Here is a 23,995-nt window from a genome sequence, read left to right as displayed (position 1 = left end):
TGTTCTCACACTGAGTTACTTCCCCCCGTGTCCTCACACTGAGTTACTTCCCTCCCCCATGTTCTCACACTGAGTTACTTCCCCCCCCATGTTCTCACACTGAGTTACTTCCCCCCCCGTGTCCTCACACTGAGTTACTTCCCCCAACCCCCCCCCCCCCCCCCCGAGTCCTCACACTGAGTTACTTCCCCCAACCCCCCCCCCCCGAGTCCTCACACTGAGTTACTTCCCCCAACCCCCCCGCGTCCTCACACTGAGTTACTTTCCCCCCCCGTGTCCTCACACTGAGTTACTTCCCCCAACCCCCCCCGAGTCCTCACACTGAGTTACTTCCCTCCCCCGCGTCCTCACACTGAGTTACTTCCCCCAACCCCCCCAAGTCCTCACACTGAGTTACTCCCCCCCCCCCCCCCGAGTCCTCACTCTGAGTTACTCCCCGCCCCCCCCCCCGAGTCCTCACACTGAGTTACTTCCCTCCCCCAGCGTCCTCACACTGAGTTATTTCCCTCCCCCGTATCCTGACACTGAGTTACTTCCCTCCCCCCTGAGTCCTCACACTGTGTTACTTCCCTCCCCCACTCACTCCCCCCGAGTCCTCACACGGAGTTACTTCCCTCCCCCACTCCCCCTGGGTCCTCACACTGAGTTACGTCCCTTCCCCTCCCGCGTCCTCACACTGAGTTACTTCCCTTCCCCCTGAGTCCTCACACTGTGTTACTTCCCTCCCCCAGCGTCCTCACACTGAGTTGCTTCCCTCCCTCTGAGTCCTCACACTGTGTTACTTCCCTCCCCCCCTCCCCCCGAGTCCTCACACTGAGTTACTTCCCTCCCCCAGCGTCCTCACACTGTGTTACTTCCCCCCCCCCCTCCCCCCGAGTCCTCACACTGAGTTACTTCCCTCCCCCCCTCCCCCGAGTCCTCACACTGCGTTACTTCCCTTCCCCTCCCACGTCCTCACACTGAGTTACTTCCCTTCCCCCCCGCGTCCTCACAGTGAGTTACTTCCCTTCCCCCCGCATCCTCACACTGAGTTACTTCCCTTCCCCTCCCGCGTCCTCACACTGAGTTACTTCCCTTCCCGCGTCCTCACACTGAGTTACTTCCCTTCCCCTCCCGCGTCTTCACACTGAGTTACTTCCCTTCCCGCGTCCTCACACTGAGTTACTTCCCTCCCCCCGCCCCGAGTCCTCACACTGAGTTACTTCCCTCCCCCCGCCCCGAGTCCTCACACTGAGTTACTTCCCTTCCCCCCGCGTCCTCACACTGAGTTATTAGAGAGGAGGGGTGAGAGGGATAGGGGAGGGAGAGGGAGGAGGTTGTGAGAGGAGAGTGACGGAGTGAAAGGGGAGAGACAGGGGTTCAAAGGTCTGCAGAGGATCTTACACTCTCGGCCATTTTCAGGTCCAGGCTGGGCAGCGGTGGCATGCTCACCACACTCTTCCTCCGTAACCCGCTGTAGCAGTACGTTTAACCGCGTTAAGGAAACAAACGTTAAGAGCGCAGACAAACCCGCGCCACGAGCAAAATCAACTTTCCCTTCCTTAACTTGTCACTCCCATGGGCTGGTTTAAAAAACAAACAAACAAAAAAAAGAGAGACGGAGAGAGGGGGATAGAGAGAGGGAGACGGGTATAGGGGAAGAGAGGGAGACAGAGATAGGGGGAGAGAGAGAGAGATCACCACTTTAAAATGAAAATGATCAGCATCATTTTCATCGCATTCTGTCGCTTCCCTAAAAATGTTTCCCTCTCTCTCGGTTCGGCCAACACAGAAACAGAAATATATATATTCGAGCCTTGGTGCCAGGCTGAAGAGGTCATGCAAAGCACTGTATATGGTGTAAACGGCACAGAAAGGTCCGGTGAATGAAACAAATGTATTGCTTTCATTTCTCACAAATCGACGTCTAAACAGGGAGATATGAAAGAATTACATTTGTTTCATTCACAGGACCTTACAGTGCTGATTACATTCTATATGGGACAGACAAAAGAAAGAGGGATTAAGCACGCAAAATATCAAATCTTATATCAATTAAGTTACAGATATATCTAGTCTTTCAATATTCGGAAACAATTGTAGAAAAGTAGAAACCAATGAAGAAAAAAAAATACAAACTGAAATAATGGTGGGAAAAGGGCGAAAAAGTAAAGATAACACCGAGGTGTGTCCGAAATGTCGCGTGTCCAGAGTGGCAGTTCTACCAGTACCACAGCTTGCTGCACACAAGCATTGGGCATGTTGGCATGCTTACACACACTCGCTGAGAGTCGGACACCACCCATTCCTCATTTGAACTACGGACATTTTCATTCAGACCTGTTATAGACGCAGAACGTAACTGTACAAAGCGAAGCTGCGTTCTTTCTTTTGCCTCTATGTAGATAAGAATCGTTCCTGACAAACCGCCTCTCTGTTATTATCTTTCTCACTGATTTTTCTACTAGTTTGTATTTTTATTATCCTTCTTCTTCATTGCTTTCTACATTTGGGAACAAGAAGTGTACTAAGAAAGAGATAGATTCCCTTATAGCTGCACTCGGAGAAACACCCTACAGATTTAAAACTGGAACTTTATTAGGTATATATTAAATAAATGGATCCTAAATACAACGAAGAAACATATAAAAACAATAGAAAATGGGTGGAGGTAGGTGTGTGCGTGCGAGTGAGGCCGATGTTTGGATATTAGCCACACAGAGGCACCATAATTATCAACTTTAATAAGTGTTTGATTGTGGTTCCAAAAAAGGAGGTAGTTTTGAAAAAATCCGACACCAGATGGTGGGGTGAGATAGGCGACTAATGGGATCTCAGAGGGTCTATGAACTGTATCCCCTACCTATTCGAATACAGGGATACAACCACCCACAACTGAAATGTATGGGGTGGTAAGAAGCTATACAAGTGGAGAAAGCGGTATAAGTTTCCCACTTGGAGAGTCTACATACAGACCTGCCTAGACCCAAATACTAGATCAGTTGTTGTTTGATAGACAATTCCCTATATGTATGGCTGTATAGGGTAGGTGGGCTGCACATTGGTCAGTTGGAAGACTATAAGTTAGCTGTAGCAGTATACTAACGCTTAGATAACCATACTATCAAGCTTGTAGGTATCAATTAGTAGCCAAAGGAACCCTATCTTCTCCTCCTATGTCAGAGCGCTGTGCTGCCCATGGACACAGTCTCCCTAAGCGTTCTGACCGGCAACGCTCGGTACACTCCTCTCCGATGAGCCGACGTCACTCAGAAGTGACGTCGGACATACGTTTCACCTACTCGGATTCATCTGAGCCCGAGATAGATTTATCTCCACTTCCAAGCCCCTCTTATTGTACAGCAGGGTTTCCTTAACCCCTTGGGGGTTTCCTTCTTCATTGAATAAGAACTGTACTAAGATAATTGGACGTAACCTCTTTGTAGACTGTCTTACCTGGTATGACATTGTCCATAGGCCCAGTCACGGGGGAGTTTTGCTACAATTGTTTTAGAATATCGAAAGATTTTAGATATATTACTCAACTTATACAGATTTAATATTTCAAGTATATATATATATAATATATATTTAATATTTATTAATAATAATAATATAATATTTCAAGTATATATATATTATAATAATAATAAAATATATATATATATATAGTGCAGAATAAATGAGTTCTTCAGTATTAGGTGATACCTTTTTTATTGGACTAACAATTTGTCATAGGACGAGCTTTCGAGAGTTCTCCTCTCTTCTTCAGGTCAAGCAATACTGATATACCAAGGATTCAATGACTAAACCAGTGTAGAGAGAGGGGAAAAAAACCAACAGATATGTACTGTAGATAAGGTAGGGTGTTAAATGTATATCAGTATTGCTCGACCTGAAGAAGAGAGGAGAACTCTCGAAAGCTTGTCCTATGACATAAATTGTTAGTCCAATAAAAAAGGTATCACCTAATACTGAAGAACTCATTTATTCTGCAATATCGCAACTGGACTAACACGGATATAATATATATATATATATATATATATATATATATATATATATATATATATATATATATATATATATATATATATATATAGTATTGTATGTCTTTATTTATATAGCGCCATTAGTGTACATAGCGCTTCACAGTAGTAATACATGTGGTAATTAAATAAATAACAGATAATATAAATAACAGATCATGGGAATAAGTGCTTTAGACATAAAAGTAACAAATCGGAAGAGTCCCTGCCCCGAGGAGCTTACAGTCTAATTGGTAGGTAGGTAGAACGTACAGAGACAGTAGGAGGGAGTTCTGGTAAGTGCGTCTGCAAGGGGCCAAGCTTTATGTATCGTGTGTTCAGAATGTTCACAGTGCTATTCGTATGCTTCTTTAAGCAAGTGTGTCTTAAGGTGGGTCTTAAAGAAAGGTGGATAGAGAGGGTGCTATATATATATATATATATACTGTGGGCTCTCCATTCATTTTTATTCACACTGATACACATACACACTCTTTCTTCACTTGCTTTCAGTTACCCTTTGACACCTCTAGCCATAAAACACATCCACACCGGGGGAAGGAGAAGCACAGATAACATTCCAAGAGACACTGTTTTTAAGTTATCCTTGCTTCATTCATTGTAACATCGCCGGAAGAAGAGATCAGTGTATCTCGAAAGCTCGCACAAATAAAAGCATTTCGTTAGCCACAGAACGGTATCATCTATTTATTTTTTGATTATATATATATATATATATATATATATAGACACGGCTATATAATATATATATATATATTTATTTTCATACATCACAATAGTATTGTGAGTAGAAAACTGGGTTAATACCTATAATAGGAGAGAGCGTTTCTAGTGCCAAGTGTGTTCCAAAGTATACGTAATAATACAGTATATTATAATAATTCATGCAGTGATTAAAGGAGAAAAGGAAGTGTGGGGTAAAGTAGAAGCAATCAGCATGTTAACACCCTCTGCGGTATCCTGGACATTTGATGGTAAGGTGGCGGTAACTTTGGCTAAGCGGTTGCGATTCCTACAGTGCAGACAGCTCCGGTCCCTGCCACGTCCTGCCCGTGTGATGTGGGCGAGGGGGTAAAAGGATATTTGGATTGTCCTCTTCCTCCCAGTCTCCGGGCTTTGATGTTGGGGAAGATCTCCCGTATGATCTTCCCGAAATTGGCGACGCTGAGAGGGCGCCCGCAGAGATCGTCGCAGTATCGCCTGCAAGAGAACACATGGGAGTGACCGAGACACAAACAGGATCCTAGCAGTCCTCATGTCTCATGGACTCCCGGAAAGATGATAAAGGTTTGCGTCCCTCAATAATCCCATATGGTAGAAGGATTCCACGCTGTGGGATTTGAAGCAGCAATCTGTTTTGTTTTTTTCATAGGTTTGAAGCTGGATCTGATCCCCATTAATTTCAGCTCCGGGACCCCCTGCTTCCTGAGATACAGACCTCTGTAAGGGGCGACGGTATCTCAGCAAAGTTTAAAGCTCCCGCGTCACGTGGGCCAATAGGAAGCTGCTCCGGATGACGTCACGGCTTCCTATTGGCCCGCGGGACGTGGCAGCTTTGAAAAGCGGGCGTTACGTGATCCCCAGGTAGTGGAGCGGCCACCGGCGCCCCCATCAGAGGTATCTCCAGAAGCAGGGGGTCCCCAGAGCTGAAATGAATGGGGTTCAGCTCTGGAGACCGCCTGCTTCAATCCTACGTAACCAAATGAACAGAAATAGCCTCTGGGATTGCCGCTTTAATGGTTAGGTTACCGGTACAGGAAATCTGCTGCTCTTTCTATTTGTCACCCTGTGACAAACCCATTTTGCTGCCAGAGAGTAGCAGCACGTTGTAGAACAATATCATAAAACGCTAAAGGGTTATTAGTGATGTTGTCTGCGGCAGTTCCCGTAATGCAGGGTGACAGCCACAGCAGTGTCAGATCAATGTGTGTCAATATATACTGTAAAGGACTATTCCATGGGTTAGTCTGGAGCCCGATACACGGACCGTACACAGAATTACCGCACATCCCCACCCCCTCCACTCACTTGTAAGCGTCGTACACATCCTGCTTGGGCAGACAGGTGTCGGTATGTTCTTCCAGGTGGTTGCGGATCCAGGTACACGCGTACATGTGCTCAGCTGTGCTCACCATGTCCAGGCCGCTGCAGCAGAGAGGATTCTGGTTAACACCTTCGATGGGCCTCCCAAAGCCCCAAACGTAATATATGGGCAGTAACTCTCCCTATTACACACGGATCGCCAACGTCACTGTGAAATCCTCGTGAGGTGTTCAGCTTCGGCAGAGGCTGGATGTAACTATCGGTGATCGCAATATGAAGGGATTACAGAGCAACACTACTTTTTAATTACAAACGTACAATTCTGCTTTCTTTTTACTTAAAAAGCGCCCAGTCCCGACTTCCTATTTTTACTGCAAACAATTGCTAAAATCTTTCTAAAATACAGTCCCAATCTTTATTAAATGTAGATATTTTCTAAATTGGGCACAGTACCCCTATTTCACCTTAAATCACTCATCACCTCTTCAAATAATATTTCAGGGGTTGAACCTTGAATTCCTCACATGGCCAGAGATGCAGCGTTTGTGTGAATTGTTTTATCATGCATCCTTGTTAATTACAACATGCTCAGCTAAAACTATTTGGGGATATAACTCAAATTCAAATGAAAGCAATAAATGATATATAATCCATCTCAGGGGCGGCCAACTCCAGTCCTCAAGGGCCAACAGGTCAGGGTTTCAGGATATCCCTGCTTCAGCACAGGTGGTGCAGTCAGTGGCTCAGTGTTTGACTGGCCAACTCCAGTCCTCAAGGGCCACCAACAGGTCCGGTTTTTAGGATATCCCTGCTTCAGCATAGATGGCTCAATCAGTGGCTCGGTCGAAGACTGAGCCACCTGTGCTGAAACAGGGATATCCCCAATACCTGGCCTGTTGGTGGCCCTTGAAAACTGGAGTTGGCCAGTCAAACACAGAGCCACTGACTGAACCACCTGTGCTGAAGCAGGGATATCCTGAAACCTTGACCTGTTGGTGCCCCCTCCCCCCCATATCCTTGGCATAAGTCCCTTTGCTACTGAATAGTAGGTTACGGGGCTGTGACACGTGTAATGATGATGCCTCCTAGTGGCCACCATGGAGATTACAGGGCACCATATGCAGCAGAAGTTCCACCTTCAATCAAAGAGCAAACATCTTTTAGTAATGAAGCCTTTGCAGGGCAGTAGAAGTTGAGATGAAGGATACAGGGAGAGAAGGGGGGGGGGGGATATTATGGTATTATTACCAAGGTTCATTTAAAAGAAAAAAAAGAATGGTGCATACTAATTAAATTAACACACATTCTCAGCACGCTCAAACCCCAACACACATATATATATTATTATTTTATTTTTTTTATGTCAAAAGGAGTGCTACTGAGCGTGGTAAATGTATACAACAAAATACAGGGGAGCCCAATGCTACATCCAATTGACAAAACATATATTGTAATAAGTATAAAGTACAAATACTTCAATAATAATATTATCTTGGTTATGTCAATATCTTAATTACAATATATGATTGGTCAATTGGATGTAGCATTGGGCTCCCCCTGTCTTTTGTTGGATACTAATTAAGAATGTTTCCCAGTCCGTTTCCCCAAATAGCTATGGATTTAATGACATGGTTCCCGGTCGGACGGTACCTTTTCTCCGGGGCGCTGGGCCCTGGAGGCAGCTGCAGGTACAGGTAAAGCTTGTCATAGTCCGAGAGCTTCTGCACGTCTAACTGCAGAGACGGAAGGTACATCGGTTACACTGTAAGGCTGAGTCCCCAGTCTTCACTGTGGCACGCGCGCCCGGCGGGGGGGGGCGGCGCGTGCACAGCGCTACACCGCGATCGGCGGTCTGAGGGAAAGTTTGGGAGGGGGCGTGGCTGTGGGTTTGCGGGGGGCGTGGCCATGACGTCCCGCAGCTGGTTCTCCCTCATTGGCTGAACCGCCGGCGGGGGCGTGGCCACGCCTCCGTCGCAAATACTAATCTCAAATTCCCCTGCCTGCCTGAAAACCTGTCGCGCACCGCTGGGGAAAGGTGCGCGACAAGGTAGGAACTGGGACCGGAGGTACTGGGGGGCGGGGCTTGATCGGACAGCGCACGCCGTAGTAGTTACTGGGGCCGCAGCCTAAGCTGTTCTGGGCCGGATTTCAGTCTCTGCCTCCTCTCGCCTTAAAGGGCCAGTCCCTTCTAGAACCAAGGTGAAGTAACCCCAGGTCTCGTCTGGGGGAATTCATATTTTACCCAAATCTGACACCTTTTTTGAAAGTTACACTTGGGGTGGGTGTGATTTCCTCTGTCTGCTCCCTTCTTTGTGATCAGAACGCATGAAGTCCTCCCTCCCCTTATCTTTATTGGGTCTCGGATAAGGATAAAGGGGTAAGGGGAACAAAAACACATGGGTGACAAACACTTCTCCATTCAGAGACCCCCAGGAAATGTAACTGGCCTATATGGGACTGTACCTATAAATGTCTGACCCCCCCACCCCCGCCCCATATGTTAGGACACTGTACACTTACAGTATATGCAAACAAAAAAGGAGATAGACAGCACAAAAACTGAAAAAGTAAGATCGAGGGTGCACAAGGGAACGAGGAGGAACCTTATTCCTCCCTAATATCAAGGAAAAAAGGGGGGGTGTTCCCAGCCCTCAATGACCATATAATCACAATGAAAAACCAGGAATATGTGAGCAGCCACCGCAGCAGCAGCAGCGCCTCCACAGGGTACTATGTGAGCAGCCGCAGCGCCTCCACAGGGTACTATGTGAGCAGCCGCAGCGTCTCCACAGGGTAATATGTGAGCAGCCGCAGCGCCTCCACAGGGTACTATGTGAGCAGCCACCGCAGCAGCAGCGCCTCCACAGGGTAATATGTGAGCAGCAGCAGCGCCTCCACATGGTAATATGTGAGCAGCAGCAGCGCCTCCACAGGGTAATATGTGAGCAGCAGCAGCGCCTCCACAGGGTAATATGTGAGCAGCCACCGCAGCAGCAGCGCCTCCACAGGGTAATATGTGAGCAGCAGCAGCGCCTCCATAGGGTAATATGTGAGCAGCCGCCGCAGCAGCAGCGTCTCCACAGGGTAATATGTGAGCAGCCGCAGCAGCGCCTCCACAGGGTAATATGTGAGCAGCCACCGCAGCAGCAGCGCCTCCACAGGGTAATATGTGAGCAGCAGCAGCGCCTCCACATGGTAATATGTGAGCAGCAGCAGCGCCTCCACAGGGTAATATGTGAGCAGCCGCAGCAGCGCCTCCATAGGGTAATATGTGAGCAGCCACCGCAGCAGCAGCGTCTCCACAGGGTACTATGTGAGCAGCCGCAGCGCCTCCATAGGGTAATATGTGAGCAGCCACCGCAGCAGCAGCGTCTCCACAGGGTAATATGTGAGCAGCCACCGCCGCAGCAGCGCATCCATAGGGTAATATGTGAGCAGCCACAGCAGCAGCAGCGCCTCCACAGGGTAATATGTGAGCAGCAGCAGCGCCTCCACAGGGTAATATGTGAGCAGCCGCAGCGCCTCCACAGGGTAATATGTGAGCAGCAGCAGCGCCTCCACAGGGTAATATGTGAGCAGCAGCAGCGCCTCCACAGGGTAATATGTGAGCAGCAGCAGCGCCTCCACAGGGTAATATGTGAGCAGCAGCAGCGCCTCCACAGGGTAATATGTGAGCAGCAGCAGCGCCTCCACAGGGTAATATGTGAGCAGCAGCAGCGCCTCCACAGGGTAATATGTGAGCAGCCACCGCAGCCGCAGCGTCTCCACAGGGTAATATGTGAGCAGCAGCAGCGCCTCCACAGGGTAATATGTGAGCAGCAGCAGCGCCTCCACAGGGTAATATGTGAGCAGCAGCAGCGTCTCCACAGGGTAATATGTGAGCAGCCGCAGCGCCTCCACAGGGTAATATGTGAGCAGCCGCAGCGTCTCCACAGGGTAATATGTGAGCAGCAGCAGCGCCTCCACAGGGTAATATGTGAGCAGCAGCAGCGCCTCCACAGGGTAATATGTGAGCAGCCGCCGCAGCAGCAGCAGCGCATCCATAGGGTAATATGTGAGCAGCCGCCGCAGCAGCGCCTCCACAGGGTAATATGTGAGCAGCCACCGCAGCCGCAGCAGCGCATCCATAGGGTAATATATGAGCAGCCACCGCAGCCGCAGCGTCTCCACAGGGTAATATGTGAGCAGCCACCGCAGCCACCGCAGCCGCAGCGCCTCCACAGGGTAATATGTGAGCAGCCGCCGCAGCAGCAGCAGCGCATCCATAGGGTAATATGTGAGCAGCCGCCGCAGCAGCGCCTCCACAGGGTAATATGTGAGCAGCCACCGCAGCCGCAGCAGCGCATCCATAGGGTAATATATGAGCAGCCACCGCAGCCGCAGCGTCTCCACAGGGTAATATGTGAGCAGCCACCGCAGCCACCGCAGCCGCAGCGCCTCCACAGGGTAATATGTGAGCAGCAGCAGCGCCTCCACAGGGTAAAATGTGAGCAGCCACCGCAGCCACCGCAGCCGCAGCGTCTCCACAGGGTAATATGTGAGCAGCCACCGCAGCCACCGCAGCCGCAGCGCCTCCACAGGGTAATATGTGAGCAGCAGCAGCGCCTCCACAGGGTAAAATGTGAGCAGCCACCGCAGCCACCGCAGCCGCAGCGTCTCCACAGGGTAATATGTGAGCAGCCACCGCAGCCACCGCAGCCGCAGCGTCTCCACAGGGTAATATGTGAGCAGCCACCGCAGCCACCGCAGCCGCAGCGCCTCCACAGGGTAATATGTGAGCAGCAGCAGCGCCTCCACAGGGTAATATGTGAGCAGCCACCGCAGCCGCAGCGCCTCCACAGGGTAATATGTGAGCAGCCGCCGCAGCAGCAGCAGCGCATCCATAGGGTAATATATGAGCAGCCACCGCAGCCGCAGCGTCTCCACAGGGTAATATGTGAGCAGCCACCGCAGCCACCGCAGCCGCAGCGTCTCCACAGGGTAATATGTGAGCAGCAGCAGCGCCTCCACAGGGTAATATGTGAGCAGCAGCAGCGCCTCCACAGGGTAATATGTGAGCAGCCGCCGCAGCAGCAGCAGCGCATCCATAGGGTAATATGTGAGCAGCCGCAGCGCCTCCACAGGGTAATATGTGAGCAGCCACCGCAGCCGCAGCGTCTCCACAGGGTAATATGTGAGCAGCAGCAGCGCCTCCACAGGGTAATATGTGAGCAGCCGCCGCAGCAGCAGCGCCTCCACAGGGTAATATGTGAGCAGCCGCAGCGCCTCCACAGGGTAATATGTGAGCAGCCGCCGCAGCAGCAGCAGCGCATCCATAGGGTAATATGTGAGCAGCCGCAGCGCCTCCACAGGGTAATATGTGAGCAGCCGCCGCAGCAGCAGCGTCTCCACAGGGTAATATGTGAGCAGCCGCAGCAGCAGCAGCGTCTCCACAGGGTAATATGTGAGCAGCCACCGCAGCAGCAGCGCCTCCACAGGGTAATATGTGAGCAGCCGCAGCGCCTCCACAGGGTAATATGTGAGCAGCCGCCGCAGCAGCAGCAGCGCATCCATAGGGTAATATGTGAGCAGCCACCGCAGCCGCAGCGCCTCCACAGGGTAATATGTGAGCAGCAGCAGCGCCTCCACAGGGTAATATGTGAGCAGCCGCAGCGGCTCCATAGGGTAATATGTGAGCAGCCACCGCCGCAGCAGCGCCTCCACAGGGTAATATGTGAGCAGCCGCAGCGGCTCCATAGGGTAATATGTGAGCAGCCACCGCCGCAGCAGCGCCTCCACAGGGTAATATGTGAGCAGCCACCGCAGCAGCGCCTCCATAGGGTGATATGTGAGCAGCCGCAGCGCATCCATAGGGTAATATGTGAGCAGCCGCAGCGTCTCCATAGGGTAATATGTGAGCAGCAGCAGCGTCTCCATAGGGTAATATGTGAGCAGCCACCGCCGCAGCAGCAGCGCCTCCATAGGGTAATATGTGAGCAGCCACCGCCGCAGCAGCGTCTCCATAGGGTGATATGTGAGCAGCCGCAGCGCCTCCATAGGGTAATATGTGAGCAGCCACCGCCGCAGCAGCGTCTCCACAGGGTGATATGTGAGCAGCCGCAGCGCCTCCATAGGGTAATATGTGAGCAGCCGCAGCGTCTCCATAGGGTAATATGTGAGCAGCCGCAGCGTCTCCATAGGGTAATATGTGAGCAGCCGCAGCATCTCCATAGGGTAATATGTGAGCAGCCACCGCAGCAGCAGCGTCTCCATACAGTAATGTGAGCAGCCGCAGCGTCTCCATAGGGTAATATGTGAGCAGCCACAGCGCCTCCATAGGGTAATATGTGAGCAGCCACCGCCGCAGCAGCGTCTCCATAGGGTAATATATGAGCAGCCGCCGAAGCGCCTCCATAGGGTAATATGTGAGCAGCCGCAGCACCTCCATAGGGTAATATGTGAGCAGCCGCAGCACCTCCATAGGGTAATATGTGAGCAGCCGCCGCAGCACCTCCATAGGGTAATATGTGAGCAGCCGCAGCAGCGCCTCCATAGGGTAATATGTGAGCAGCCGCAGCAGCGCCTCCATAGGGTAATATGTAAGCAGCCGCCGCAGCGCCTCCATAGGGTAATATATGAGCAGCCGCCGAAGCACCTCCATAGGGTAATATGTGAGCAGCCGCCGCAGCAGCAGCAGTGTCTCCACAGGGTATATATGAGCACCCGCAGCAACAGCGCCTCCATAGGGTAATATGTGAGCAGCCGTTGCAACAGCGTCACCATAGGGTATAGAAAGCAAAGGGAAACATACTATTAGTTCAACACAAACAATAATGTAAATGAGAGCATAAATAAACAAAAATCCATAAAAAGCCTAAATACAAACAACGGGCCAACATATAACTAATAAAGTATTTACACAATATGAGGGGTCTTGAATGTGTACCAATGGACTAAAGGCTGAAATGGCAGCACCAAGCGGGGCATCATGTAGCACTTTTGCTTACTTTACCTTTGAGATTCTGTAGTGTTAGCTGTCTGAGTTTGGGTTACTTTCGCAAGTGGGAAACACGACATAGAGAAGTACCTTTGGTCCTCCTGACCTCAGGGAACGGGCCCGAGGAAGGGGTCATCACCCCGAAACGTTGCCCCCCCCTATATTTTTCCCTTCCCCCATCTTCCCCTGTTGTAGTTTTTCCCTTGTCCTTCTCTCCCCCTGTCTTGCACTTAGAGAGTATTCATTAACTCTTGTGATGATATGGTCATTGAGTGCTGGGCACACCCCCCTCCCCTTTTTTTCACTGTACTAATATAGTTTAGCACCCTTAGGAAATATGCCCCATAACGTGTTGTTGTCGCTTCATGTTGCTTGCTGTGTGCGACTTTGGGCAGGTGACTCTTTATGCATGTATTATACCAGGGGCGGCCAACTCTAGTCCTCAAGGGCCACCAACAGGTCAGGTTTTCGAGACAGCTCTGCCTCAGCACAGGTGGCTCAATCAGTGGCTCAGTCAACGACTGCCCCATCGGTACTGAAGGGGTTAATGAGTTATGGAAACCACTTACCAGAATGCTGTCTACTTTATTCTGCACAGGTTTGCTGTTGGAACAGAAGATTGAGACAAGTGATCAGCTGGAAATGTGCGCACAGTACTGGCATACCCCGGTTTAAGGACACTCACTTTAAGTACACTCGCGAGTAAGGACATTGCGCCCAATAGGCAAACGGCAGCTCACGCATGCGCCTGTCAGAACGTCCTGAACAGCAATACCGGCTCCCTACTTGTACCGAAGCTGTGCACAAGCAAGGAGACTGTAGAGCCTGTTACAAATGCGTTATTTACATCAGTTATGCACGTATATGATGATTGCAGTACAGTACATGCATCGATGAGAGGGAAACAGTAGTGCTTCACTTTAAGTACATTTTCGCTTTACATACATGCTTCGGTCCCAAAGCGTCCGTTAATGCGGGGTATGCCTGTACGTTAGTATATGCAGAGACCCTCCCTCTGAGGAGGAAGCCAGGTCACTGCATCACCATTTGGGATGTACCCCTTCCAACAACACGTTGCAATAACCATAAAGCATAGCGGTATCCGGGACCCCGCAGAATGAAAGGGCGGGTACCCCGGACCCTGCAGAATGATAGGGCGGGTGCCCGGGACCCAGCAGAATGAAAGGGCGTGTACCCGGGACCTAGCAGAATGATTTGACGTGTACCCGGGACCTAGCAGAATGAAAGGACGTGTACCCGGGACCCAGCAGAATGATAGGACGTGTACCCGGGACCCAGCAGAATGATAGGACGTGTACCCGGGACCCAGCAGAATGATAGGACGTGTATCCGGGACCTAGCAGAATGATAGGACGTGTACCCGGGACCCAGCAGAATGATAGGACGTGTACCCGGGACCTAGCAGAATGATAGAACGTGTACCCGGGACCCAGCAGAATGAAAGGACGTGTACCCGGGACCCAGCAGAATGAAAGGACGTGTACCCGGGACCCAGCAGAATGAAAGGACGTGTACCCGGGACCTAGCAAAATGAAAGGACGTGTACCCGGGACCCAGCAAAATGAAAGGATGTGTACCCGGGACCCCGCAGAATGATAGGATGTGTACCCGGGACCCAGCAGAATGAAAGGACGTGTACCCGGGACCCCACAGAATGATAGGACGTGTACCCGGGACCTAGCAGAATGATAGGACGTGTACCCGGGACCCCGCAGAATGATAGGACGTGTACCCGGGACCCCGCAGAATGATAGGACGTGTACCCGGGACCCCGCAGAATGATAGGATGTGTACCCGGGACCCAGCAGAATGATAGGACGTGTACCCGGGACCCCACAGAATGAAAGGACGTGTACCCGGGACCCAGCAGAATGATAGAACGTGTACCCGGGACCTCGCAGAATGATAGGATGTGTACCCGGGACCCAGCAGAATGATAGGACGTGTACCCGGGACCCCACAGAATGATAGGACGTGTATCCGGGACCCAGCAGAATGATAGGACGTGTACCCGGGACCCCGCAGAATGATAGGACGTGTACTCGGGACCCCACAGAATGAAAGGACGTGTACCCGGGACCCAGCAGAATGATAGGACGTGTACCCGGGACCCAGCAGAATGATAGGACGTGTACCCGGGACCCAGGAGAATGATAGGACGTGTACCCGGGACCTAGCAGAATGATAGAACGTGTACCCGGGACCCAGCAGAATGATAGAACGTGTACCCGGGACCTCGCAGAATGATAGGACGTGTACCCGGGACCCAGCAGAATGATAGGATGTGTACCCGGGACCCAGCAGAATGATAGGACGTGTACCCGGGACCCCACAGAATGAAAGGACGTGTACCCGGGACCCAGCAGAATGATAGAACGTGTACCCGGGACCCCACAGAATGATAGGACGTGTATCCGGGACCTAACAGAATGATAGGACGTGTACCCGGGACCCCGCAGAATGATAGGACGTGTACTCGGGACCCCACAGAATGAAAGGACGTGTACCCGGGACCCAGCAGAATGATAGGACGTGTACCCGGGACCCAGCAGAATGATAGGACGTGTACCCGGGACCCAGCAGAATGATAGGACGTGTACCCGGGACCTAGCAGAATGATAGAACGTGTACCCGGGACCCAGCAGAATGATAGAACGTGTACCCGGGACCTCGCAGAATGATAGGACGTGTACCCGGGACCCCGCAGAATGATAGGATGTGTACCCGGGACCCAGCAGAATGATAGGACGTGTACCCGGGACCCCACAGAATGAAAGGACGTGTACCCGGGACCCAGCAGAATGATAGAACGTGTACCCGGGACCTCGCAGAATGATAGGATGTGTACCCGGGACCCAGCAGAATGATAGGACGTGTACCCGGGACCCCACAGAATGATAGGACGTGTATCCGGGACCTAACAGAATGATAGGACGTGTACCCGGGACCCCGCAGAATGATAGGACGTGTACTCGGGACCCCACAGAATGAAAGGACGTGTACCCGGGACCCAGCAGAATGATAGGACGTGTACCCGGGACCCAGCAGAATGATAGGACGTGTACCCGGGACCCAGCAGAATGATAGGACGTGTACCCGGGACCTAGCAGAATGATAGAACGTGTACCCGGGACCCAGCAGAATGATAGAACGTGTACCCGGGACCTCGCAGAATGATAGGACGTGTACCCGGGACCTAGCAGAATGAAAGGACGTGTATCCGGGACCTAACAGAATGATAGGACGTGTACCCGGGACCCAGCAGAATGATAGGACGTGTACCCGGGACCCCACAGAATGAAAGGACGTGTACCCGGGACCCAGCAGAATGATAGGACGTGTACCCGGGACCCCACAGAATGAAAGGACGTGTACCCGGGACCTAGCAGAATGATAGGACGTGTACCCGGGACCTAGCAGAATGATAGGACGTGTACCCGGGACCTAGCAGAATGATAGGACGGGAACCCGGGACCCCGCAGAATGATAGGATGTGTACCCGGGACCCCGCAGAATGAAAGGGCGGGTACCCGGGACCCAGCAGAATGAAAGGGCCAGTGCATTAATAACTACAGCAGAGGAAACTCATACAGGACACACAGAGATGATTAGCAGCTGTTCTCTGGTTAACCTGATCAGCGCTGGAGAGATCACTAACCCACGACAAACATGACAGGGAACGGTATTCTCACGTGATTCTGGTCTTCAGTTTCTGCAGGAGGCTGTTAGGCTCCGTCGTGTCCCCCTGGGAGGCTCCTGATGTTAAACCTCCCTTTCCCGAAATCTTGTCGTACAGCACGTCCTCTGCCATCACATCCGTCAAACAAGACCTGCTCGCAAACAAGGACACGCAGCGTCACCGACACGCCACAGCCAGGGCCCCATCACGCCAGAGCAGCTGCAACACCACCTAATAATCCCTGCGCACCACCCAGAATGTTCTAGAACAGGACGTCCCATACAGCCGTGCACATTCCAAGCTTTATTCATTAGCATGTTTGCACGTTTAACCAACGGCATAAGGCCACGAGCATTCACTAATTTCCCAGCAGCCATGCACACATTTGCACAATGCATTAAACATTTCCCGGAGCAACACAAAGTGCGCATTTCTGCCCGGTTTACGTTTTTGGGAAATATCAACAGAATTTGTAAAAAAACCTGCAACTTTTTTTAGTGCATTTTAATAACCGAATGAGGTGGTGGCAATCCGTCATATTTCTGGGTAGCAACATAAGGATTCAGTAAGCACAGGTCTTAGTTACAGTATATAAATCTCTGTGGTGCAATCATGAACACCTCTTTCCATTCTTAGTATTTATTAGTCATTAGACGAATGCCTGAACAAAATTGTCATTCGTTTTATCCTTAGCAGGTGTATTCATGAACACCTATTGCAAACTTATAATGCTGATCCAAAAATGCCAGGAAATGTTACCTCTACGCTGAGTAACAGCTGAATGTTAGTGACTAGCATATGTATTTCTCATGTGTTATGGACCCTCACATTCTGGCTGATTATCGATAACTGGAGTCCAGGTTCTTTGAAAGAAAGAGTAAGTTTATTGATACTTACAATACAAACGCGTGCAGGGAGAATCAATTTGTCATACAAGACTTCAGGCTGATTCTGAAGAAAGGCATTTTCTCTTCAGTCTTTATACAATGTTCTATACATCACATGTTACATTACAGAAACGGACTTGTAATTCCTTAGCAATTCTATATTAAAAGGCTGACTTGTCTTTTCTCAGCAATTCTATATCTGTTTTTATCTTGTAAAAACAGCCACAACAGAACGCAGTCTATCACATGCGCTGGAAGATTGACCAACCCTGCTGTTGATTGTAAAACTGCCTAGTAACAGTTTTTTAACTGAGCAGAACCATTAGTCATCCGGACCCACATACAGACACATTTAACCCATACACCACATGTAGTTATTACATTACAAGCCCCCTCTATCAGCAAACAGACCCTTACAGTCAGAATTCCATATCACTAGTTTACAGATCAGCCTGGCATACTAATGAACACATACTTGGTATGATACATTGTGCTGATCGTACAATAACTGAACATAATGTTCTTCATACATTGGTTCCGAGCTCTGCTCTATTACTATTTAATAATTATTTTATCTATAACCTTCTATGTGGTACTCGTTTGGTGATATCGGGTTGTCTCCCATATATTTTATATTTAAGATTCACTACCTTTTAAGGCCCACCTTAAAACACACCTGCTGAAGGATAATTAACACCTCATACATAAACCTTGGCCCTTTGCCGACGCACTTACCAGAGCGCCCTCCTGTCTCTGTACGTTCGTCCTACCAATTAGATTGTAAGCTCTTCAGAGCAGGGACTCTTTTTCCTAAATGTTACTTTTATGTCTGAAGCGCTTCTCCCCTTTATTTAATATTTGTTATTTATATGATTGTCACGTGTATTACTGCTGTGATGCGCTGTGTACACTAATGGCGCTATATAACTAAAGACATACATACATACTACCAATTACAGGTTGTTTTCATTTTACCCATAACACTTTCCCCTACTTTTGAGAACGAGTGCTTGAATATAGGGGCTTCTTTTGTCTTGATTAGGCTGCGCTTATAGTGCCGGTGACGGCAACTTTGCGTCAAAAATGCATTGCCGCCGTCACGTGCGCTTATAGTAAGCGCGACGGAGCAACGTCTTGGTTGTGATCGCTGGAAGTAATCTCAATTTGATTTTTACAGCGACCGCAGCCTGAGGTCGCCAGCACTATAAGCGCAGTCTTAGGCCTCGGGCATGGTCAGCGCTTATGCGCTGATCCGTGCTGAGGCGCGCTGCTGCTCGGCACTGAGCCCCTGCAGCCGCAATGAGAACGGCTTTAGCAGGGGCGTCCGCACGCTTGGGGAAGCGTGTCTCACGGAGGTTTCAAATTTGGCGCTCGCCGGAGCGCAGGGCCGGTCACGTGAGCGGTTCGCCCAATGAGAGCGAACCAGCTCTGTGACGTCACTGGCCCGCCCCCGACACGCCCACGGACAGCGCACTGTGTAAGGCCAGGGAAAGCACCGCTTAATTCACTATGTCCCAGGCCTTAGGCAAGATATTTGTTCATCATATTTTTGTCCCTGGCACCGCTCATTCCACAGACAGTAGCAGAGCCCCTCCACCCCCTCTCAGACAGGATAATGCAGTTTGGTTACATTGATGAAAAGACAACAGTGAGACCCGTGTGTCAGTACCAACCCGCCAGGTAACGACACAAAAATAGTGAGGCTGTTTAATGACACAAACAGGCCTTTTATCTGACAGATACAGCCAGACAGCAGAACATTCATCTTATAAACCGGTTTAATTAGCATCTTATTACCTCGGCGCGTGTTTCTGTGGGTTCCGGATGCGGGACTCCCGGTAACGGGTGGATAATTATATAGAAAGCGTCCCTGTCACTGCTACAGCGATAAGAACGTTGGGAATCAGAGACCTACTTCTTCTAATGCCTCATCACTATCTAACCCAGGTGCCTTTTTACTAGTGTATTTAACCCAAGTGCCTAACTGCCCCTTGTTGCCCCTGTATTTGACCTCTAAGGTCATTACTAAAATCTGTTTCTTGTTTTCCCTTTGTGTCTGACCCCTCAATGCCTTATTGCCCCTGTATCTGACCCCTCAGTGCCTTCTTATTGCCCCTGTATCTGACCCCTCAGTGCCTTCTTATTGCCCCTGTATCTGACCCCTCAGTGCCTTCTTATTGCCCCTGTATCTGACCCCTCAGTGCCTTCTTATTCCCCCTGTATCTGACCCCTCAGTGCCTTCTTATTGCCCCTGTATCTGACCCCTCAGTGCCTTCTTATTCCCCCTGTATCTGACCCCTCAGTGCCTTCTTATTGCCCCTGTATCTGACCCCTCAGTGCCTTCTTATTGCCCCTGTATCTGACCCCTCAGTGCCTTCTTGCCCCTGTATCTGACTCCTCGGTGCCTTATTGTCCCTGTATCTTACCCCTCAGTGCCTTATTGCCCCTGTATCTGACCCCTCAGTGCCTTATTGCCCCTGTATCTGACCCCTCAATGCCTGCTTATTGCCCCTGTATCTGACCCCTCAATGCCTGCTTATTGCCCCTATATTTGACCCCTCACTGCCTGCTTATTGCCCCTGTATCTGACACCTCGGTGCTTATTGCCCCTGTATCTGACCCCTCCATGCCTGCTTATTGCCCCTGTATCTGACCCCTCCATGCCTGCTTATTGCCCCTGTATCTGACCCCTCAATACCTGCTTATTGCCCCTGTATCTGACCCCTCAATGCCTGTTTATTGCCCCTGTATGACCCCTCAGTGCCTGCTTATTGCCCCTGTATCTGACCCCTCAGTGCCTGCTTATTGCCCCTGTATCTGACCCCTCAATGCCTGCTTATTGCCCCTGTATGACCCCTCAGTGCCTGCTTATTGCCCCTGTATCTGACCCCTCAGTGCCTGCTTCTCTTACATCTCTCCGGCGTATTTTATTCTCTCGTGGATCCCTTTATTTCCCCCGCACATACTACAGACACATGCACAGGTGACTTCCACGCAGAGATGTCGCCACTTTACACGCCTGTCAGGACAGGCCACGCGTGACAGGACAGGCGTGTCAGGACAGGACAGGCCAAGCGTGACAGGACCGGCGCCCACAATTGACGCACGGGATTGCGATACCCTCAGAGAACCGTTCCCGGACACTCCCCCCCCCGCACCTCACGCGTGACCCACCCACGGAGATTCCGGCACCGTGACCCCGCGCCAAGAACACGGAGGAGTGGGGGGGAAAAAACCCGGGAATCCACCTACCGCCGCCTCGGGAACCCTCCGCCACTTCTTTTTTCTGATTGGACGAAACTTTCCCGTCTCTTCCACCCATCTCAAAATCTGATTGGTCGCGATGACTTAGTTTGCCCGGAAACAAGGCACATCGGCTCCTGAGTAGCTCCTGTTTTTTTTCTCCTTAGCAACAGCATAGGGATTGGCTAGAGTTCACAAGGGCGCGTAACGAAGGGTGTCTGCCGTGTGTCACAACTTGCAAGCCTGGTTGAGGCGTAGGGGAGTAGTTAGGCCACGCCCAATATTTAAAAGGCCAGAGTCAGGCCCTTGGGGGGGAGGTCAGGCTGAGTGCCATGGGGGGAACAGACCATATAATATTCATCAAGTCACCCCTGATACTTTATTGGTAAAAACTAATATATCTGGTTGGAATTGGTGTACGGCAAATAAAAATACCGCATGTGAGCACATTCACGTATCACAGCCCTACAACCCTGCCCTTCCCCATTATCTCTTAGCATACAATGCTTCCACTGCAGCTGGGGATTCTGGGTAATGACATGCAAATGAGCAGTGTGTCACTCTTTGCTTCTTGTCCATTTTAACATGGGACCCCCTATAAGCGTATGCCTTACACAGCGTTTCAGCACGGCCTGGGTTAAAGAAGTGCAGAGCCAGTAACCCTACTCACAGACAGCAGTTTGGACCTTTTGGGTCTCGCCACTGCGAGGTTGGTTGCCGGCTGTGCCACGTGAAGCTGTTACGTGGATATAACCAGACATTAAAAAAAGTGATAGTGGGTAAAAAGTGACAAAAACCTTCCACCGTATGTTAAATAAATACCCCACGTGTGAGCACATATACCGGACTAGCCTGCAACCCTGCCCTTCCCCATTATCTCTTAGCATACACTGCAGCCAGGGATTCTCAATAGATTAATTGGGAAAACAAAATAGCCGCCATTTCCCTCTCAGGAAATATTTCTCTTGCTGCCTAAAATATCATCTTGTTTAAAATAAGTTTAAATGACGGTAACATTTTTGTTAACATTGAGTCCCCGCTGGCGCTGAGCGTGCTCATGGATGGAGAGCGCTCCAAGCATGAGCGCCGGGTGTCCTGTATTTAATCGCGCGGGGGGGGGAAGGCATTGCGGGTAGTTGAGCACGCTGGAAAGTTAGATGTTTTTGTTTACCTAAGCGCCGAGCGTGGGTGAGCGGGTGTGCCCGTGCACGAGCGCGCACGCACAGCGTGATCGGGGACTTACATATATCTATATATGTAAGTAAGCGCCGCCCGCTCAGCACTAGCGCGGGCCTTAGTTTCCCTGCGTGCGGCGTGATCTGACTGGGGAATTCCCCATTCATCTTGTATTTGTAAGGAATGTGAAACAATGATTATTTCCTGGGCCCTTTTACCAGACATGTTATCTCTCAAGCACCAAAATCACTGAGATTTGGGGGTTCTGGACTGAAAGGCGGGACTGCTGATTTTTATCAGACTCCATTGAAGTGTATAAACCAGGGAGATGACACCGGTCCTGTAGGTAAGTTACAGAGGCCTCGCACGCTCCCTGGCATTTAATTTAAATGCTTTGGGGAAGAGTACGGGGCCTCTGTGAGCGCCGCCCTCTCCCCCCCAAAAAAAATATTGCGCCCCCCCAGTTTGCGAACCCCTGCCATAAGGAATAAGAGACACTGTCCCTGATCTGCCTGGCAACCCATGACAGGAAATAGGGCATTGGATAAGAAAAAAACAGAGATAGAATGTTGAAACAAACTATCAGCCTGAGAGACACAGAGAGAGTCCCACTGCCATTCTGAGAGCAGACACAGAGAGAGTCCCACTGCCATTCTGAGAGCAGACACAGAGAGAGTCCCACTGCCATTCTGAGAGCAGACACAGAGAGAGTCCCACTGCCATTCTGAGAGCAGACACAGAGAGAGTCCCACTGCCATTCTGAGAGCAGACACAGAGAGAGTCCCACTGCCATTCTGAAAGCAGACACAGAGAGAGTCCCACTGCCATTCTGAGAGCAGACACAGAGATAGGAGTCAGGGCCGCCAAAAGGGAGGGACTGCCGGTGTTGGTGTCCCGGGTTCACTGCGTGCCCTTTAAAAAAATAAAAACGCACTGTGGCTGCACCCGGTGCCGGGTCTCTCTGATGGCAGCGCCGGAAGTCAGCTGGGCTAAGCTTACGGCACACCGGCGTGAGAGGGGGGTCCGGCGTTCATGTGAGCAGCAGCGTGGGACAGACTGGTGCCTGCAGCGGGGCCGGCAGCAACTGCTGTGACCTGCCGCCGGGCCCCCCGCAGTCACTGCCCCCCCGCAGCACCACCACCCCCCCGTAGCACCGCCAGCCACCGGGCCCCCTCCCAGCAGCACCGCCAGCCCCCCCCACAGCACCGCCACCCCCCCCCCCCGTAGCACCGCCAGCCCCCGCAGCACCGCCACCCCCTGTAGCACTGGCACCCTCCGCAGCAACGGCTCTCCCGCAGCCACCAGTTCCCCCTCCCCCAGCAACGCCCCACCACGCAACAACCGGCCCTCTGCAGCCACCGGCCCACCACCCCCCCTCTACAGCCACCGGCCTGACCTGAGATCATTCCCAAGGTAAGTCTTGGTATTGTGGGTGTATTTTATATATGTATTGGGGGGTTCAAGGTATTTTATATATGTATTGGGGGGGTTGTGGTATTTTTTAGATGTATTGGGGGTTGGGGTATATTTTTTTATATGTATTGGGAGGGTTGGTACTTTTTATATGTATTGGGGGTGATGGAGGTATATTTTTATATGTATTGGGGAGGTGGGGTGTATTTTTATATGTATTAGGGAGGTGGGGGTGTATTTTTATATGTATTGGGGAGGTGGAGGTATATTTTTATATGTATTGGGGAGGTGGGGTGTATTTTTATATGTATTAGGGAGGTGGGGGTGTATTTTTATATGTATTGGGGAGGTGGAGGTATATTTTTATATGCAGTGGTTGACAAATCACCAAAAAATCTACTCGCCACCTAGTACCAAACGTGTGCTGCTTGGGCCAATATTTACTCGCCCGGGGGTTAAATCCACTCGCCCGGGGCGAGCAAATGTATAGGTTTGTCGAACACTGTTTATATGTATTGGGGAGGTGGGG

At 50.6% G+C, this 23,995-nt stretch overlaps 1 protein-coding gene across 6 annotated transcripts in view; it reads right to left on the bottom strand.

The window, feature by feature from the left end:
* The window catches only part of RFX5 (regulatory factor X5), a 33,497-nt gene extending 12,453 nt beyond the window's left edge, over positions 1-21,044 (bottom strand). The window contains exons 1-8 of one of the 6 annotated variants that reach the window (XM_075608022.1): positions 20,887-20,954; positions 17,645-17,698; positions 16,761-16,898; positions 13,617-13,650; positions 7,722-7,804; positions 6,057-6,173; positions 5,112-5,228; positions 1,384-1,465 (exon numbers count right to left, since the gene is read on the bottom strand). In XM_075608022.1, coding sequence (XP_075464137.1) covers positions 1,384-1,465; positions 5,112-5,228; positions 6,057-6,173; positions 7,722-7,804; positions 13,617-13,650; positions 16,761-16,879 — 552 coding nt within the window. In that variant the 5' untranslated portion in view covers positions 16,880-16,898; positions 17,645-17,698; positions 20,887-20,954. Of the gene's footprint in view, positions 1-1,383; positions 1,466-5,111; positions 5,229-6,056; positions 6,174-7,721; positions 7,805-13,616; positions 13,651-16,760; positions 16,899-17,644; positions 17,817-19,431; positions 19,514-20,545; positions 20,749-20,808 lie in introns of those variants that run through there. The other 5 variants (XM_075608025.1, XM_075608020.1, XM_075608023.1 and 2 more) reach the window with 5 other exon arrangements.
* Positions 21,045-23,995: the final 2,951 nt, after the last annotated feature.

Source organism: Ascaphus truei, chromosome 7, assembly GCF_040206685.1.
Source record: "Ascaphus truei isolate aAscTru1 chromosome 7, aAscTru1.hap1, whole genome shotgun sequence".
Lineage (NCBI taxonomy): Eukaryota > Metazoa > Chordata > Amphibia > Anura > Ascaphidae > Ascaphus > Ascaphus truei.
This window is presented reverse-complemented; position numbering and strand designations above follow the sequence as displayed.